Genomic DNA, 18,500 nt, shown 5'->3' on the forward strand with positions numbered 1-18,500 from the left:
GCCGAGGGAGGTAGCGTCATAAGCGGGTGGGCCAATGGGAGGAAAGGCAGCGTCTGCTTCCAGATAGCCATGGCCGATCTCTCCAGCCGTCCCCTGGCCGAAGTGCAGCGCCGCGTGGCCGAAGTGCATCACCAAAGAGATCTGCAGCAGCAGCTGCGCTTCTATAACGGCTGGGCCAAAGACTATGACCAGGTGCCGCTCCTTTTCCCTCCCCACCTCGCTTAGGGGAGAATCTCGCTTCCTGCATCCGGAAGGAGTGCTTATAAAGGAGAATGTACTTGTTCAGGGTTGAAAAGGGATCCTGGGTGCTCTCATATGAGCTTGTTTTCTTACAGACGTTTCATTGCCCAAACTAGGTAACATCATCAGTGGTACTGCTTAAAGCGTTTATCCTCCTGAGCATGTGCAGACCGCGTTTACCCTGGTATCAACTGTTGACGGGATTCCACTGTTGTCTTCCGCGCCAGTGGCTTGGCTGGGGACTGGTGAGGGCTAAATAAAAGGAAGGGATTTGAGAAATTCTTGGCTTTCCTACGGTAATACCTACACCGAGCCTGAAGCGCAGAGATGCTTTAATACAGATAGTTCACAACAGTTCATTAGTGATTGTTCAAAATTACAAGCCCTGAAAAAATTGGCTTATGACCGTTCTTCACACAACCATTGCAGCATCCCCAAAATTAAGATGCTTGGCAACTGACTCATACCTATGACCGTTGCAGTGTCCCAGGGACATGCAAACTTCTTACAGGCAAAGTCAATGGGAAAGCCAGATTCACTTAAAAACCATGTTAGTAACTTAACAACTGCAGTGTTTCATTTAACAACTGTAGCAAGAAAGGAACCAAAATTCACTTAACAGTTTTGCTTAGCAACAGAAATGTGGGGCTCAATTGTCGTAAGTGGAGGACTACCTGTAGTTAGACTGAATTGGCAGAGTATTTCTGAATTCTTAATATAAGTATTAAGAGTTACGTATCCCTTTTCCACAGTGTAGTGGATCAAAAATATGTCTTTAGGAGATCTAGCCCCACCCCATTCCTAAATCAACCAAAGGTTAATCTATAAACAAGTAGCTGATCTGCACTAATAAAAATTATTAAGCAATAAAAATATTAATCTTATCAGAATAATTTACTCTCCATAATTTGAAACATACCAAAAGAATGTTTTTGAAGCATCCTGTACTTATGTCCTGGCTTATCTCTAAGAGTTCCACGCAGCTTCTGTGGGGATCTCCCTTTATTTTATTTTGGTGAGATAGGATAGGCTCCAAGGTTTATTGGCCCAAAGTCACATCATCAGTTTCCATGGTTGAGGGTAGATGTGAAGTCAGTCTCTCTAATCCTTGACTTACGACCATAATGGAGCCTGACCATTACAGTCATAAGGTGGGTCACCCACATGTCCAATCCAATTTTACAATCTTTTTTGCAGCAGTCATTAAGCAAACACTCTATTTGTAAAGTGAACATCACTGTTGTAAAGCAAACCCATTGATTGCTATGGGCTGTTTATGATATAAAAAAAAAACATTGTAAAATGCTGGCACCCGACAGCGGGATGCTGCAAATGTCTGTAAATGCAGACCAGTTACTGAGCAGCTGACATGCAGTCACATGACTGCAGGAGATAGTGGCTTGTCAGAACTTTGAAACCAGGCACAAGTAGCCCTGTGGAGGTCTGTTGTAACTTTGAACAGTCGATTAGTGACTGATCATAACTCAAGGACTAGTTATATTCCAAATTCTTAAGCACCACAGCTCAGAGACTTCTTAGTACTCTCTCATCCAGGTACTAACCAAGCCTGGCCAAGTTTCAGGTTATCTTCCTAGACAAGGGTCTCTGGGCCTCAGAGAAATAAGACTGGTCCAGCACATCTGGAATGGAGCCACAAAACAAAACTGCAGAATGTTCTGTTTGGACAAAGAACAAAGTTTAATTCTTTGCACAGTCATGAAATTCTACAGATGGCCTTCAGCAAATCTTAGCCTTACTTTCAGGAGCTGATACTGCCTTTTATTAGATGCAATTATTTTAACCACCCTATAGATAAACATGCAAACCTTGGAGCTCCCCCATTCTTGGAGTGATTAGAACTCTTTTCTCTTGTAGGATGTGGCAGTGTTGCAATACCAAGCCCCCAGTCTGGCCGCTGCTTTCTTGGCCTCCGTTTTCCAGGGTTCACCAGAGAATGCATTAGTGCTGGATGTGGCCTGTGGCACAGGACTTGTGGCCCAGGAGGTAACTGAGATCAGAGTTGTGCTTTAGCCAGAGACATTAGGCTGGCGCCACCAGGTTTTGAAAACTATCATCTTATAATTGTCCCTCTGATGTGATTTGCAAACTCATCACTGAGGGAAGCTCTGTTTTCTTAATGCTGCCCTACAGATGACGTGCAGGCCTTCAACCCTCTTTTTGTTTTGTGCCATTGCCATTTGGGGTACCCTATTCATTCAATTTTTTCCCCCTTGAACTAAAGTTAATGAGAGGGTTGCTATCATTGGCACTGTTTTCAAATGGTGTTTAAGGCTGGTGCTAATACAGAATTTGCATGTAGCAGGTGACGTTTTTAAGAGGTTTTGAACGATTTGGAGCCCAGCAGAAGCCCTGGTGTACAAACAAGAGCATCATCATTCATTTCTGTAACTGTGAGGGTACATAGGGAGAGGTAACAATGCATGTCTTGACATCATTGTGTGAATAATACTTTGATGTAATTTCTGTCATTGGCATGATGACATTATTTTGCTGTCATTGTGGTTTCTAAGAGATACTTGGATATGCTGCTAAGAGTGGATGAAGTAGTTCAAAACATATAGAGAACATAGTATTTGGAGGAAACTTTTAAAAAATGTGTTCTCTTTTGCAGAAGTAATGCTTCCTGATGAGTGTGTTCTGCTTTCAAATACTAGATGCTTTAATAAGCCCAGGGTTCATTAAATTAGGAGTAGTTATATTAATAGCAATAATTTATTAATAAATAGGTATGAAAAGAATAGCTGTACTTTGTCAGATTGCATTCTTATTACCCTGTAGGCACCATCCTAGAAGATGCCTTCCCTTTCGTGTGACACACATAAAGAAGAGAATGCCTCTTCCAAGTCTGTTTCAGGCTCCCTTGGTTTTGGTAAATAGTTTTAAAATAATTGGATGAATTAAGAGCACCATTTGGAGCTCATCAAAACATAGTCATCTATTACAAGCTACAATGACACCAAAATAATGACACCTACACTGTGACATCATCATGCAAATGACTCAATTATGTATGCTCATGCACAAAAGCATTTAAGCATTAAAGAGCACTCTTGTTTCCTGGCATAAGAACAAGAAGTGACAGTGCCAGCCACTGGCATCCCCAGTTAACTGCTGGGATCCCAAAATTGGGAGCTGCCTAGAAGATTGGCAGCTATATAAATGTTTTAAATAAGTAAATGATGAAATGTGTCATGATTCCATTTTGTCTTTCCATATCGGCAATGCAGCATGGCATTCAGATACATAAGAATCATCATCATCCACATTTCATCACTTCCATGGATGATCATGGCAGCACTTCGTTGCCACTGAAGGTCCCCTTACTGATTCGGCCTTGGCCAGATCCCAGTTGGTTTGCAGCATTCATTTAACTGTTGGCAAGCAAGAACCGACTGTCTTTCTGGCTGGGCTCCTGTGACTTATGCTTTGTGTTCTAAGCTTCAGGCAAAAGGTTTTCGCCATTTCCATGGCCTGGATGGCAGCCAGGAGATGTTGGAACATGCACGGCACAAAGGACTGTACGAGGATTTGAAGTTGTGCTTGCTAGGCCAGGAAACCTTACCAGCTCCTGAAGGTAACAACGGGAACAGTTATCCTTGGCAATGGACTGAATAGATTAAAGAAAGGGAAGAAACTGGAATGTGCTGGCATGCATGGAGATTTCTAGAGAACAATGCCAATCTCCTTCCTTGACGCTACCTGTTACTCCTTCATCTTCTCTGCAGACTCCTACGATACTACTGTGATTGTGGGTGCACTCAGTGAGGGACAAGTACCCTCTTGTGTCATTCCTCAGCTCCTTCTGGTCACCAAACCAGGTAAGCATTTGCAAAAGAGACTCAGATGTACTTTCAGAGGACTTATGAGCAACTTTTTCCAGTGTCTGATCACCACGTTATATTGTGTTGATGAATGTGAAACCATGAAAATGAAAAATTATTTACATTGAATGAAGTTGCCAAATTTCATAATATTTTACCTATTCCCCTGTGAGAATATCAAGCATTGCTGAGATCTGGCCTTTCAAAATAGTTAATTAGTTCATTAATTATAAAGTAATTTTAGCATTCCGTAATTATGGCCGGCTGGGGAATTCTGGGAGTTGAAGTCCAGGCATCTTAAAGTTCCCAAGATTGGGGAACCCTGATCTAGTTCACTGTTTTTCAGACTGGGGGAAATCTGGGCGTTGAAGTCTGTGCATCTTAAAGTTGCTAGGTTTGAAAAACAGTGATCTAGGGTTATAGTAGGTGAGGTGCAATAAGCAGTTATGTGGCAGGGAAAGTCAGTGGGTTTGAGCACTGACCAGCATTGTGCAACTGTTCCATCTTACCTTCCTTAATAGATATGCTCTGGCAAGAAAAAAAATGGTGGAAAAAAATACAGGAAGATTATATCCTATTTTCTGCATTCCCCATAAAATTTTGTGGATTAGGCAAGGAAATTACACACTAAACACCTTGCAAGGAAATACAATCACGACTGCCTGAGGAACATCAAGTAACTGGAAATCTTGGATTTGTTAGGTTGAACCCCAGTTCCCTCTAGCCATTGGTGGAGAGAAGGACATTTCCTTCCCCCCCCCCCCCCCGCAAATGGCTTTTGTTCTATGCTGCAGCTCTCGGCTGACCAGAATGCTGAAGTCTGCCAAATGCTTCAGATCAATCCAGGCTTTTATTTAAAAGCCTATACAGTAGTTTTAAGAGCAAGCATTGATGAGGAAATCGATGCAAGCAGAAATGAGACCAGACTGATTTTGGCCAGTATAATTGAAAATACATAATTGAAAATATGTCTGAAGCATCATGAATGAAGCAAATACTTCTCCAATCTTCCAAAGAAGATTCAGTCCCGTGAATGCAGACAGGAGTAAGATATTATCTTACAGTATATATTATGGACAAAATTATCCTAACCAGATGCTCTTGATGAGGGCAGAATCATTCTTATCAAAGGTAGCAACAACCGTTAATTGAGACGAAAGTTTTGTAGATAACAAGGAAAGTGCTATGTTTACCAATTTCTTTTTCAAGGGCATATCGAAATATGCAATTAGGTCATGGGTCAAGCAGATTAGATGAGTTGGTAGTGTATGATTATCTGTAATCGGTGGCACTTTAACTGGATTTTTCATTGCTGAAACCATAAAGAATGGAAGTTCTTTGTACATATAATGTTGCTTAATGCTTTATGGATTTATGACACTTTAGGGACTAGAAGCATTGTTGGTGAATATTTGCTTCATCAGGTATTAAAATCAGGCTGCGAACATAGATGGATATCTGGAGGTGGAAAGGACCATAGCTTGTGATGCAGGAGTTATAGATTTGGAAAAGATCCAAATCTAGGAGGCAGCTATCAGTTATGGCAGTTAATAATTCCAAGCTAGGTGGGTTGGTGATCTGATTTAGTATGAGACTGTTCTGAGGTCTTAGATACAATAATTGAATCCCCTTTGGCATTTGGGGGATTAAAATGGGCAAGGTGGGGGCTGCAGGGTTGGATCACAACTTCTCCTCTTATACAGTACAAAAGGGGCGGGGCTTGGACTGCAAAGCTATCCCTGTCCTCTTGTTTTTTTGACTCACCCAATTGACACTGATTCATTCCCAGAGATTATGGTGCTTGGATTTGTGATGCTTTTCATTAGAACTGGCCCAGTGCAGGTTAAGAAGGATGCAGTGCAATGCACCTCAGCTTGAGCTTCCTCCAAGGCACCTGAAAATCTTCTCCAGAAATTATATAAGCAACTGGATCTCAGGCTGATCTTGTGAAACTGGGTGATGAAAGAGAAAGGACTTTCACACAAAGTACAAGTAATTTCTGAAATGCCCTATGGCAAGATGCAGTGATAGTTGTGTATCTTTTTAAACAGAGGTCAGACAAAATGCATGGATTGGAGATGGGAAAGAAATGTAACTGGGATTGCTAAATGCTAAACCCCACATTCAGAGGCTGTTGACTTTTAAATAGCTGGTAACCAACCATAAGAGAAACCTTTTGGGGTTTTAATGCCTTCAGAGTTTCCCAAAGGGACTAAATCAGCCCTTTTTGGACACAGGATGTCGGACTGGCTTTGATGAAAAACTCATAACCACCAGATGGTGCTGCTATCTTGCAACAATTCACACACAGACCAGGGAGCCAGATCCTTGCATTTCATGTAGCTCTCAGGAGTGTGCAGGGCTGAAAGAAATACCATTTAAAATGTATTTTGACCAGAGTCTTGTAGAACCACAGAACTTTCTTCAGATTGCCTATATTTGTGTGTGTGTGTGTGTGTGTGCGCACACCTATGTGTGTATCCTGGCATCAGACATGTTCTTTCTCAGAAATTTAGTTTTAGTGATCGCTTGCCTCTTCTTTTTTTATCTCCTTACATGCATTTGGCCGGGGTTTTATTTGTTATTTAATTTCTCTCTCCTGTGTGAAGATGTGATGAGTAAACCTTGCCACAAACTTGCTTTTTGGTCATCTCTGCCCTCTAAGTTACTTGGTGAACAGGGTGAGATTGGATAGGTTCACACAACATACTTAACCTAAACCTGGATTAACAATGCTAAGTCCTGTATCCAGAGAATATGCTATTATTGCCTGCACAAATAAATCCATGCTATAGTTTCATGTAATAGCTTAGTTCCCACAGTCTAAGTTATAACTGAGTTATAGCTCAACTGCATTTTATCTTAGTCTAGCATTTATGGAAACTCACCCATTCAGTTTCATCAGTAACAGGGAGACTTGTCTTCTTGTCCTCCTCTTTCTTTTATTTTCATTTCATTACCTGATTGTAAGGGGCAGAATATTCCTGTACGATAATATTAGTGCATCTAATAACAGTTGCATCTCTTTAAAAAGGACTAGGATTTTCTGGATTTTCTGCCACAGAGGCATTCTGTGGTTGACCTTTTCTGGGTTTTAAAGTTAAGCAGGTTCAAGCTTTTAACCTGTAAGGAACAGGTTAAAACAGTTGACATGACAGCCCAAATTATATGGTTATGGTTGCTGTCTTTATTTTATTTTTAATTTTTTTACAAATTTCTTCCATATTGTGACCTGCTCCAGGAGTCAAACTCGGTGCAAAGAAGATTTTAACTTTATCTGGTTTCTAGGATTATCAAAACTTTCGTAACGGTTTAAACTGAAATGTTGTGATCTTGCACAACAGGTGGCTATGTGTGCCTGACCACACGAAGCAACTCAAGCAACTTACAATACAACATGGAATTGCAGCAGTTGCTGAATGACCTGGAGCAGCAAGGATTGTGGGAAAAGGTTGGGATGCAGGAAGTTGAAAAATGGGAGAGAGCAACATCACATCAGGAATCCGATCAGGGGTCGGGCTATATCTCTGGCGTGGTCTACATATATCAAAAAAAAATAAAAAGTCTGGTTTAAACTCTTCATTCCTCTTCATGTTGGAAGACCCTTCTAGGCAAACTCTGGAGCCTCCTCATGAAAGGCTTAGCCTCACCCTAACTAGCTTCAAGATCTGTAGTTTTTAAAAACAAAATGTGAAGCGGTAATAAAGCAGGCTGGGCCATGGGTTGGTTGCAGAGTATTTTCTCTTTACCACTTGAGGAGCTGCCCTCAATATTCAATATGTTCCAGACCAATTTAGATTCTTCCATAATTTCATGTTTGTGCATAAAATGTTCCCAGCTTCCACTCTTCCAACAGTCTTCACTTGTGAAGTCTTCGTGGAGTTTTTATTTCTGAATGTAAACTTCCTTCATCTTAGTAGTCAACACTGCCAAATATTTGCAATACTGTAACACAGTGCATCGTCTAAGAAAGTGTGTGTGTTGCTTCATGGCTATCTCCCCCCACCAATCACTCTCCTGACCCAGGAGACTAACCCCATTGTAAATTCCAGCCAGCACAGCCTTTTGTTCTCTGAGCTGAGAATTACAGTGCTTTTAGCTCATCATTTCTCAAAGGTCTGGGTAGGGAAAGGGCAGCATGAGGAATATGGCTGCTTGTGCATTGAACCTTTGCAGATACCCGAAAGCTCATGAAAATTCCTGAGAGGATGAAGGGAATTCCAAAGAAGAAATCAGAATCTCCAAATGCCTTCCTTTTCCTTTTATATGCCCTCTAAGTCAATAATTCTCTCTCCAGACATGTGGTCTATAAATGGCAGATAAAATCAGTCAGAACCGGAAAATACCAAGGTTTTGGGTAAAATGTTTGTTTATGCAGGAAGGTAAGGCAGGGAAAACAGAGGAGAGACATATAAAATAATGCACAAAAAGCGGTAACAAATCAATTTGTTCATGGGAATCAATCAGCAGTGTGTGCAGGACAGAGAGTGCTAGATACAATCAGGTTCCAAAAACATTTTATATTTCTTTGGGGCCAAAAATGCTAGTGGCAATGATGGCCAATGCTAGGATGGCCTTAAAGAGGACTTGGAAGAAGAAGAAATGCATGTGATGAGTAACACCTAGCAATTAGAACTCTATGGAATCTCCCTGTTGAGAAACAGTCTGCTTTTTAACGTCATTTGCTGGAGTTCCAAGGAAAGAAGATGGCCATCCTTGTCACCGCTGGAAGCAGGATGCTGGCCTAGACCTTTTCAGCCTGCTGAGTGCTTATATTCACAGCTCAACTGGAATGAGTGGTTTGGACACATTCCTTTGAGAGGCGTTCCAGGGGCCATATTCATAGAAGTGGGCGAGGCCAGGACAAAGAAGCACGTAGGGACTGAACAATTTAAATTCAAATGAGGTTAAATCAATTAAATGCTGCTATGGTGAATACTCTCCACATAGTTAATAATTTCCATCCTCTGTCTCACTAAAAATTACAATTGCACTGTGGCCCTGGGAGGAGGTCTGGAGCCTTTTGGGAACCACACAGGGCTTAGGCTGCGTACCTGTAGACTACACCTTGCAACTCCCTTGAATGTCATTATTCCCATCTTTGAAAGGGATCCAGGGATGTGAAGTTGCTCTGAATGGTTTAACATCTCTGCTCCTTCCACAAAAGATATGTGGATGGGGATGAGTGAACATGAAAACAAAATTTCAGGGAATGAAAACATCTTTAAACACCACCAGCCTATCAAGGACTTAAAAGGCAAGGGCTGGGCAGCAGAAACAAAGGACAGCACAAGCTAATGACTTAAAAGCCAGCCATCAACACACCCCAATCAACATCTAAAAAGCCACTTACAACAGACACTATAAATAAAAACTCTGTTGAAGATGTTACCTAGCCTGGTAACGAAATGTTCAGAAACCAACCCACAAGCTCAGAGAACGAACCTTCACCCTCACTATAAATACCACACACAGAACAGCACACACTCTGCTAGAGGGAAGTTCCCTGAAGATGGACTCCAGCATGAGTCCAAAAGCTCAGAAGACTAAACTTCTGGTCCCAGTGACTGACCCAGATTGGATCCTGCAACATTATCCTGGGACACGTATATTTGCCTTCATTCATTTAAACACAGATGCCCCCAATTTGGCAGCATCATTTGAAGGAGGTCTTTCATTTCTCAAGAGTAGTAATAGAGCAGGGGTCCCCAACCCTTAGGCCACGGCCCACTGTTGGGCTGTGGCCCATTTGGAACTGGGCCACAGAAGTGGTAAATGGGTGCATGTGTGCACACATGCAAAGCTACATTTGTGAAAGTCCCCTCTCTCCCCAATGCCGTTGCCACCACCTCCGCTGGTCTACCAAGCTGGAAAGGTTGGAGACCAATGTTGTTGTTGTGATTCCTCGCCAGCCAGTGGACCCAGCAGCTGAGTCTGAGGAATCAGAGGAGGAGGAGTGGCCTGGAGTGACATCAGAGACAGAGGAAGGCTCTGAGGAGCTCCAAGACTTACAGTCTGACAAGGAGCCTGACCCCTCTACTCGCACTCAGGCTGAGACACAGCTGTGCTGAGAGTCTCAGTTGGACAGTGATGAATCACAGCTGGGAGGTATCCAGGATGCATGAAAATGGGAAGAAAAGAGAGTAGGACAGAGGAATGCAATGGGGCGACTCCAAAGGCAAAGGAGAAGGCATTAGGAAGCCACGCCTTAGCTGCCTAATAAAAGGGAAGGTATGGGAGGTGCTAGTTATCAAAGCCAACTGTTCATGTTGAGGATTGAGTTTCTGTGAACTGTGTTTGCCTTGGACATTGACTCAGGTCTGTGAGAATAAAAGGGGATTGGTTTTTTGCTGCGGTTTCAGCCTGCTTCTTGGAAGAGGGGTTTCTCCTTGTGAGCTTAACAAGGACTCATGTAGGCTGGGACAGAACAGTTGTATAGTACTGTAGTAATAGTAGTAGAGTTAGCCCTTTACTTACAACCATTAGTTTAATGACCGTTCAAAGTTACAATGGCACTGAAAAAAAGTTACTTATGACCAGTTTTCAAATTTAACACCATTGTAGCATCCCTGTGGCTATGTAATCAAAATTTGGGCATTTGACAATTGACATGTATTTATGACAGTGGAATTGTCCTGGGATCTTGGGATCACCACTTGTAACCTTCCCAGCTGGCTTCCGACAGGCAAAGTCAGTGGGGGATGCCAGATTTGCTTAATCACTGCATGATTCACTTAACTGCAGTGATTTGCATAAAAACTGTAGCAAAATGGCCATAAAATGGGGTACAACTCATTCAATAAGTGTCTTGCTTAGCAACATAAATTTTGGGGTCGTAAATCGAAGACTACCTGTATGATTTTTGCAATGGAGATCATCATCATCATCATAGGTGGAATGGAAAACATGATTCACAAATAAATGTGGTTTGGAGTGTCCCCTCCCCACCAAACAAGTTGTAACAAGGACTATGAAAATTGAGAGTGTTTGTCAAAAATGGTTTCGCTATCTTTGAAATGTGGAGAGCTCCAAGCTGCCAGGCAGGTTTCTCCCTGCAGGAGGCAAAATAATTTATGGGGAGGCAGACCAATAGGAGAAGGAAAAGATGGCTCAAGCACTGAGCTGCCTTCAATAAAAAGTTTGGACTTGTGGACAATGGACCATCAAACTAATCATGGAGGTTTAGATGGATATATCTACAGCCTTGTTCACACAAAAGGTGCAACCCAGTTAATGCCAGCTGCATTCATGCAGTTGCACACTTGGGCAAAGTTGGCTCAAGTTAACCTTAGGTTTGGGAGTCTTTAAGAGAAGCAGTCCCCTTTCTGGCTTGGCCTGGCGGGGAAGGAGGGAATGGTTCTGTATGAATAGCAGGCGTGCATGCAAGCACGTGCAGCTCCATTTGTATGGGGTGGGGCACGTGCCTGCCACTCACACAAATGGAGCTCATAGTTTCGAACAGGCTGCAGTCGGGTAGTGGGCTGCGGCCCGGGGGTTGAGGACCCCTGTTTTAGAAGGTAGCATTTTGTGTGAATCATTCTACCTATCTAGTAATTTCTGATTCATCATGTAGTACCACTAGTCATGCTGTGACCCATTGGGTCATCACTTCAAAGAAATTTCCTCATCAGATTCCTCAATGCCTTGAATAATGGCCAAGTTTCTAGTGTACTGGAAAAGTATTTAAAAAATCAGGGTAAAGATGTACAGGTAATCCTCGATTTACGACCATAATTGAGCCCCAAATTTCTGTTGCTAAGCAAGACAATTGTTAAGTGAATTTTGCCCCATTTTACGACCTTTCTTGCCACATTTGTTAAGTCTATCACTGCAGTTGTTAATTTACAAACACGGTTGTTCAGTGAATCTGGCTTCCCCATTAACTTTGCTGGTCAGAAGTTTGCAAAAGGGGATCACATGACCCAGGGACACTGCAACCGTCATAAACATAAGTCAGTTGCCAAGCGTCTGAATTTTGATCACATGACCAGTCTCAAGTCACTCTTTCAATGCTGTTGTAACTTTGAACGTCACTAAATGAACTGTTGTCAGTCGAGCTGTATTTGCCTTGAAAGTATTCCATGTTAACTGTGCTATAGCCAAGCATCCAAAGTGGACCACAGAAGAATGTTTATGACATTTTGTATTGTGTGCTAAAATGCTTTATGACGTTTTTATGTCACAAAACGTTTTATAAAATTTGCCAAATTTTAGTTCCACGGATGTCATGGATCCCAGATTTCGGATGCATTCTGTAAGTTACTCCATTTGAGGTGCCTTTGGTTCAAAAGGTTTTGCCCTATGATGCATCATTTAACCCGGTTAAAACTATGAGAATTTTCTTAGGTACAGATTTCAGAAAATGGGTCAATTCAGTAACTGCAATCAAAATGTTTGGCGAACAGAGTCTAATATACAAATTTAAGGCACTGCAAACTTCAAGTTGTTGCCAATACGATGGGAATGGAGAGAGCATTAAATACAAGGAAAGTGCAATTTGTTTAATCACTTTTTAAATTAACATTCAATCTAATTTAATTTTTGTCCTGGCCTTCCCCATGTTTCGGCATGCATTCCTTCCCTTCCTGCACATTCTGCTTACAGGCCAAGGGTGGCTTTCAGTCTCATAGAGGTACACCCCCTTATGTACAGTACAGATGTCCTGCTTTCTGCCAACATAACTTGACTTCCACAGAACAATGGATGCACACTTTTAACGAAGGTCTGGATAAATATAGCCTTTCTCACACAATTAGAATTGCTTGTGCAACTGGATGAAAATTCCTTTAAGGAAGTTCTTAGCCAGTTGAACTCCCCTCTAGAAACGATTTCCTCCTCTTGAGACAATATTACTTCAACGTTGGTTTCATTTAAAAAGTAACCGTCATTCTAGCTTCAGTTTGTGCCTACTTTATGAGGCATTTAAACTTCCGCTTATTCTTTTCCATTCGTAACTGTTTTAAAATATCAAAGTGCACAAGGTAGATCACACGTCCCTTTGATGCACAGCGAACCTAACTGAGGAGGCAAAGAAACAGGTTTTATGCAAATCTTGTTGGATTCTGACAATAAGGGGACGTCTGCAAAACACCAACTCCTGATCAGAAGAAAGATTTGAAGCGAAGTATACAAGAAGAGCAGGTCAGAAGGATGACTAGGATGGGAGATTCTGAATTGGGTGGATGGGTTGCTCTCACAACAAATTATTTGATAAGTCATATTTGTTTTAAAGGAAAACAGATACTATCCTGCCATAGATAAATAGACCTTTGATCTGATCCAATAACATTTTTCAATATCATCCTTTCTCCACTAGATTTTTTTTTTTTACACTTGAGCAGCTTTTTCCATAGTGAGGTCATTTTCTACCTGCATCTAACCTGTGGGGCAAATATATCCCAACAACCCCTTTTTTCTGCCATAACCTCCCGATATTGTCTTCAACTCATTCCCCAAACCATACCTGGAGCAGCTTTAAATTTGCTTTTAGCTGTCCCTATGTTTAAGTACTGCTTTTCCTCTTAGTCAGGCAGCAACCTGTGGCTATTTTGATACAGGTAATCCTCAATGTATGATCCCAGTTGGAGCCAGAACTTCCATTGCTGAGTGAGTCAGCTGTAAAATAAGTCAAACTCACTTTCATGCTCTTATTTGCTGCAGACTTTAAGCGAATCTGGCTTCCCTGTTGACTTTGCTTGCCAGAAACTCCCTTGCAAAAGGTTGCAAAAGGTGATCACGTGCCCCTGGGATGCTGCAACTGCATAAATGCCAGTGCCTGAATTTTGATCAAGTGACTGCAGGGCGGCTGCGACAATCATAATTGTGAGAACTGCTTGTAAATCCCTTTCTTTTAACACAATTGCTAAACCAATGGTTGTAAATTGAGGACTACTTGTAGGTACGATCTGCTTTGCTTCACTAACCATTTTGCTATTGGCACAATCAGGTGACCCCTAAGGGGCTGCTTTGAGCATGCCCTTTCCCTACAGGTCACTGGTGCTATTTTCCAGTTTGGGCCAGAAGTAATTCCAGTTATTTCAAATGAGGTTCTTACTTTTGCACACTTTGGAGGGCTGATTTTGAACGTGTGATCCTATATCAGCTATTGGGAGATGGTTGGCAGTTCTAAAAATTGGCTAGATTTTCAATGTCTCTTCAACATCACATTGGTTAGGTGGGGTTAGGAGCGGGTTGAGTGCTTCTTCAAAGAAGCCCATCTAAAACTGAACAAAGAGATGAGGGGAACTATGTGACCAAGTAGAATACCTCTCTATCTGCCCCTCCCAACTTCAAAATGTCCCCCCCCTTTCAGCTATTAGGTTTATTTTGACCTCACTCATGCAAAACATTTGTGTAAAATTAGGAACATTTTTTGACTGATAGCTAAATCCCCCAGTCTAGACATCCATCAAAACTCCCTCCTCCTCAAGTCTCTTCCCCATCTCACAACAAGGAAAATGGCTGGTGGACGTTACCTCACGCTCTTAAATTTATGCCTACTGGACCAAAAAAATGTTGCCAAAGCCGGAGTTAACTCATCTTTCTGATACAATTCTTGGCATGTCATCAAACCACAGCTTTTAGCACTCACTTGAGCAAACTGTCACATATCACAAAAAAATAATGCTTCTTTGTCAAATAAAAATCTTACAAATGGCTAGAGTGAACTTTCTCTTGGTGTCATATGTCATGTCAATGTGTTCTCCATGTAGACAGGCCTGACAGGCGTTTGGCATCGCAAGATTTATATTCTGTGGCATTATTGCATCAGGTGAGTTCTTTTCGCCAGCCGATCCTTCTTTCTCAAGGCTTGAAGTAAGGTGTGTCTGGGGGTAGCTTTTCCAGCAGGGTCACACATAGTCTTTGCGAGCATAGCTGCTCGAGGAAGGGTGTCTTCCTGCCCAGTATTTCATTGGATAGGATTTATTGTCCTCCTTTGGAGGAACGAAGCAACAGAATGTGCCTCCACCAAGGATCAGGAAGGCACTAGCTGCCCAACCTATGTAAAGTGAAATACCCAGCTCTCTCTTCAGGGCCTCGGGAACAAGTGGGTTATAGAAGTTGCTCACAATGTTCCTTGCTGACCAGGAGACAGGAAAGAGGAGCGCCACTCCAGCTAGGATGAACACCACACCAGCTATCATCAAAACTTTGGCCTTGGTACATGGGTCTTCTATGAAGCGGGTGCAACTTGCTCCAGAGACGGCAATAAGGAGAGCCAGGAAAGACATGGCGATGGAGACCACCGCCAAGGCACGGGCAGTTTGTAGGTCTGCTGGTAGGTCAAGTAGTGAGTCATAGACCTTACATTGCATCTGACCAGTGCTTTCATAAACACAGTTCATCCACAGCCCCTCCCAGAAGACCTGTGCCACAATGATGTTGGATCCAATGAAAGCTGTCACCTTCCACATGGGTAAAGCACAGGCCAAAATAGAGCCCAGCCAGCCCAGGATAGATAGTGCCAGCCCAATCAGCTGCAGGGCCAGGGCTGCCATCACGCTCCCACCTGCTGGAAACAGAACCCTGATTGATTAGGGTGAAAGCAACACCAATTAACTAGGAGATACTTGGGTAACCCACAAAAAGGATCCTGGTCATATACAAGGATGGGGAGGGAAAGTACACATTCCTCTGTTCAAAGAGCTAATATTTACAGATACATGAATCAAGATACATTTTCAGAGAATTCCTTTTCTGCATATACATTCAACAGTTTTGAAGTCTCTGAGAAAGTGAAATTGACCTGAACAAAGGACGAGATCCTAAAACCTTTCTTTTTTGTAATTCAAGTAGAGCACTTATTGAGCCAGGTTTTATCAAGAGTGCCCATAATGCAAGGCAACTCTACAACATTGATTATAGATGGATGTACAGTCGGAACCTGGATTTTTCTATCTTTTGGAGTTGCTGGGCCACTATGAATTTGATTATAAACTTTAGGACATTGTGCAAACAAACAAACAAACTGGAAAAACAAAATACAAATAACTTGTTCCTACGGTTGGTTATGATGCAGAGGGGTAGTAAAGCCTCAAAGCTTACCCCACGCCCGGGGAACCGATCCCCCCATCCCCCACCCACCCCATCACACACACTTTACTTGCTCATTCAAAAATCTCCCCAGACCTTTCTCCAGTGGTGGGATTCAAATATGTGAACAACCGGTTCTTTGTGTGGATGCTGCTTTCGGAAGTCCATTCTGGGCCTGGGCAACAAAAAATTAGCTACCGGTTCTGCCGAAGTGGTGCGAACTGCCTGAATCCCACCACTGCCTTTCTCCTGTCTTTATGCTCCCAGCGGGCAAGATTAACTCACTCCAGTTACTCATTCCTCTCTTTCAAGAAAAACCTGAAAGAAAGAAAAAATCCTCTCACACATACTCCCCAATACATCAGACGCCTTCTGATTCCTTCTCCCTCTCATCTGGCTAAGCTTTCTAAACTTCACTAATACTGTAGAGCAGGGCTTTCAATAGGCTCTATTGAATAGAAACTACACCTGCTCACTCCAATTTCCCCTTGCCTCCTTCTCTTTCCAGTGTTTCCTTTTTTTTCCAAACTTGGCAACTTGACAACAAAGTGGGCTTCAGCATCCCAGGTCATGTGATTGAAATTTGTGACCTTCCCAGCCAGCTTCCAACAAGCAAAGTCAATGGGGGAAGCTGGATTTGCTCAATGACTATGTAATTGTCTTAACTGCAGTGATTCACTTAACAACTGCAACGAAAAAAGTTCATAAAATAAGGTGTGACTCACTTAATCGCCTTGCTTAGCAACAGGAATTCTGATCCCAGTTGTGTTTGTAAGTCAAGGATTAACTGTACTGTTTTGTGTAGCCTCCAGGGGCATCCACAGCATATGCAGGACCAATCCAAGCTCCCCTCATCCCTATATCTAATGCACCATTATGGCCCCCATCCTGGCAGTGCCTGCTTTTTTCTCCCACTCTATCAATCCATCAAATCTTACTCAACCTCCCCCCAAAGCCTCCCTCTTGCTGAGAAAATGAAGGAGAGGCAGGTTCATCTTGGGGGGGGGGAATCAGTCTTGTAATAAAATGCTGGCCTCACGTCTACTTTCCTGTCCCCTTCAAAAGCAGTCAGTAAGGAATAAAGTTGTCCTTACAGTACAAATACCCATGTAACAAAAATATGGAATAAAATGACATATAAAATAATAAAATAACTAATCACAGGTATCCAGAAGATCTTGTGGGTGCAGAGCAGTATATCTCTAGGGCAGGAGGTCAAATACAGTAGGCAACTTATATTAACTCCCATTCAATAGTTTGCTAACACATTGGACAAGCTCCCTCTTTTACCCCAAAACAAGACTCGGTGCAGAAAGTGCAGAACTGGGTAGAACTTAACTATCTCTGTCTAGATGATCTTCCATTAAGATTAATTCAATGCAACATTTCGGGATGCAGACGGGTGTGTGTGTGTGGAATGAGGTAATTGAGCTGGTTAATTTGCTTCTTGTTTAGTGTTTGGCTCTGGGATGCTATGTAAACACTGACCAGGAAATCAGAAGCCTGTTTTTCCAGTGGCCCCACCCGCCCAGCTGCTATGTCTCCCTTTTCAGCAGCTCCATACTATGATGGAGATGTTTTCTTACCCAACACCTTCAATGTTGTGATGCTCCTGCAGCCAGAAGGGGGGGAAAAGTCACCCGCCCTGCCTGGCTTGTTTCCCATTCATAATCTGAGCTACAGATTTCTCTGGTGTGCGTTATGAAGAAAATCCCGGGGCAGGTATGCTCTCCTCATCCCAGCCTTCCACCTCCATTACTGAGGTGAAAAGACCTCCCACTTCATTTTGGAGCTCAGTTTTGTGGGTTTTCTCTCTGTGTTCAAACACACTTTGGAGTGTAGACATGCCAATGTCCCTGGATTAGAACCATCCAGACGTGCTAAGACTAAAAGATTTTTAGAACTCCCAACCACTTTTCCCTCAGAATGTTCGGAGCTGTCCCAAGGTATAGACCATTGTTGTATCATCTTATATGCTTTGCTACTCTTTTTTTAAATATTTTTTTACTATTTTACTATTTGATATTATTGTTTTGGTATGTAAATATATTTTAAAATTAGTATGCTGCCCAGAAATACGTGCCATGGCATTCATAAGTATTTTTAACAACCAATTAATTATTCTCCTCAGTTTTCAAATTCCAAATAGTTTCTCCCTCTGCTGTAGCCATAACTTCAGAATACAATGACTCACCTCATCTTAAGGCACAGTATACTGATTAGCATTTGGAGTTTTGTAGCAAAACAGTGACTGTGTTTTCACAATATGCTTAACTTAATTAATTCTGGCTATAAACTAGCCAAAGAGGCTGGGTTTGTACAAATTGCTAACCCATCAAGGATACTAAGCTTGCTTTAAACTAAGCAAGCTTCGCATATGATGCA

At 42.2% G+C, this 18,500-nt stretch overlaps 2 protein-coding genes and 2 long non-coding RNA genes across 6 annotated transcripts in view; 2 read left to right on the forward strand and 2 right to left on the reverse strand.

Annotated features, from left to right (window-relative positions):
* Positions 1 to 7,662, forward strand: METTL27 (methyltransferase like 27). 2 transcript variants are annotated; one of them, XM_039346260.1, is made up of 6 exons: positions 1 to 192; positions 357 to 485; positions 2,116 to 2,244; positions 3,700 to 3,835; positions 3,987 to 4,079; positions 7,427 to 7,662. In XM_039346260.1, exons 1-6 carry the CDS (start codon positions 70 to 72, stop codon positions 7,654 to 7,656), a joined length of 840 nt encoding a protein of 279 aa, XP_039202194.1. In that variant the 5' UTR covers positions 1 to 69; the 3' UTR covers positions 7,657 to 7,662. The 2 variants fall into 2 exon arrangements, with proteins under 2 accessions (XP_039202194.1, XP_039202195.1); XM_039346261.1 differs by lacking the exon at positions 357 to 485 and having other exon boundaries at positions 6 to 192.
* LOC120309232 overlaps positions 4,864 to 18,500 on the reverse strand; it is a 15,073-nt gene continuing 1,436 nt past the window's right edge. Inside the window, exons 2-3 of the long non-coding RNA XR_005557040.1 lie at positions 16,212 to 16,215; positions 4,864 to 5,776 (exon numbers count right to left, since the gene is read on the reverse strand). This is a non-coding gene — a long non-coding RNA (uncharacterized LOC120309232). The remainder of the gene's footprint in view (positions 5,777 to 16,211; positions 16,216 to 18,500) is intronic.
* Positions 12,040 to 18,500, reverse strand: part of LOC120309228 (claudin-4-like) — a 21,657-nt gene continuing 15,196 nt past the window's right edge. The window contains exon 2 of one of the 2 annotated variants that reach the window (XM_039346262.1): positions 12,040 to 15,594. In XM_039346262.1, the coding sequence (XP_039202196.1) occupies positions 14,933 to 15,580 (648 nt within the window). In that variant the 5' untranslated portion in view covers positions 15,581 to 15,594 and the 3' untranslated portion in view covers positions 12,040 to 14,932. The remainder of the gene's footprint in view (positions 15,595 to 18,500) is intronic. The other variant, XM_039346263.1, reaches the window with a different exon arrangement.
* The window catches only part of LOC120309231, a 6,397-nt gene continuing 5,496 nt past the window's right edge, over positions 17,600 to 18,500 (forward strand). The window contains exon 1 of the long non-coding RNA XR_005557039.1: positions 17,600 to 18,061. This is a non-coding gene — a long non-coding RNA (uncharacterized LOC120309231). The remainder of the gene's footprint in view (positions 18,062 to 18,500) is intronic.

Source organism: Crotalus tigris, unplaced genomic scaffold (genome assembly GCF_016545835.1).
Source record: "Crotalus tigris isolate CLP2741 ecotype Arizona unplaced genomic scaffold, ASM1654583v1 scf7180000017987.690289119674:8195010, whole genome shotgun sequence".
In the NCBI taxonomy this organism is placed as follows: Eukaryota; Metazoa; Chordata; class Lepidosauria; order Squamata; family Viperidae; genus Crotalus; species Crotalus tigris.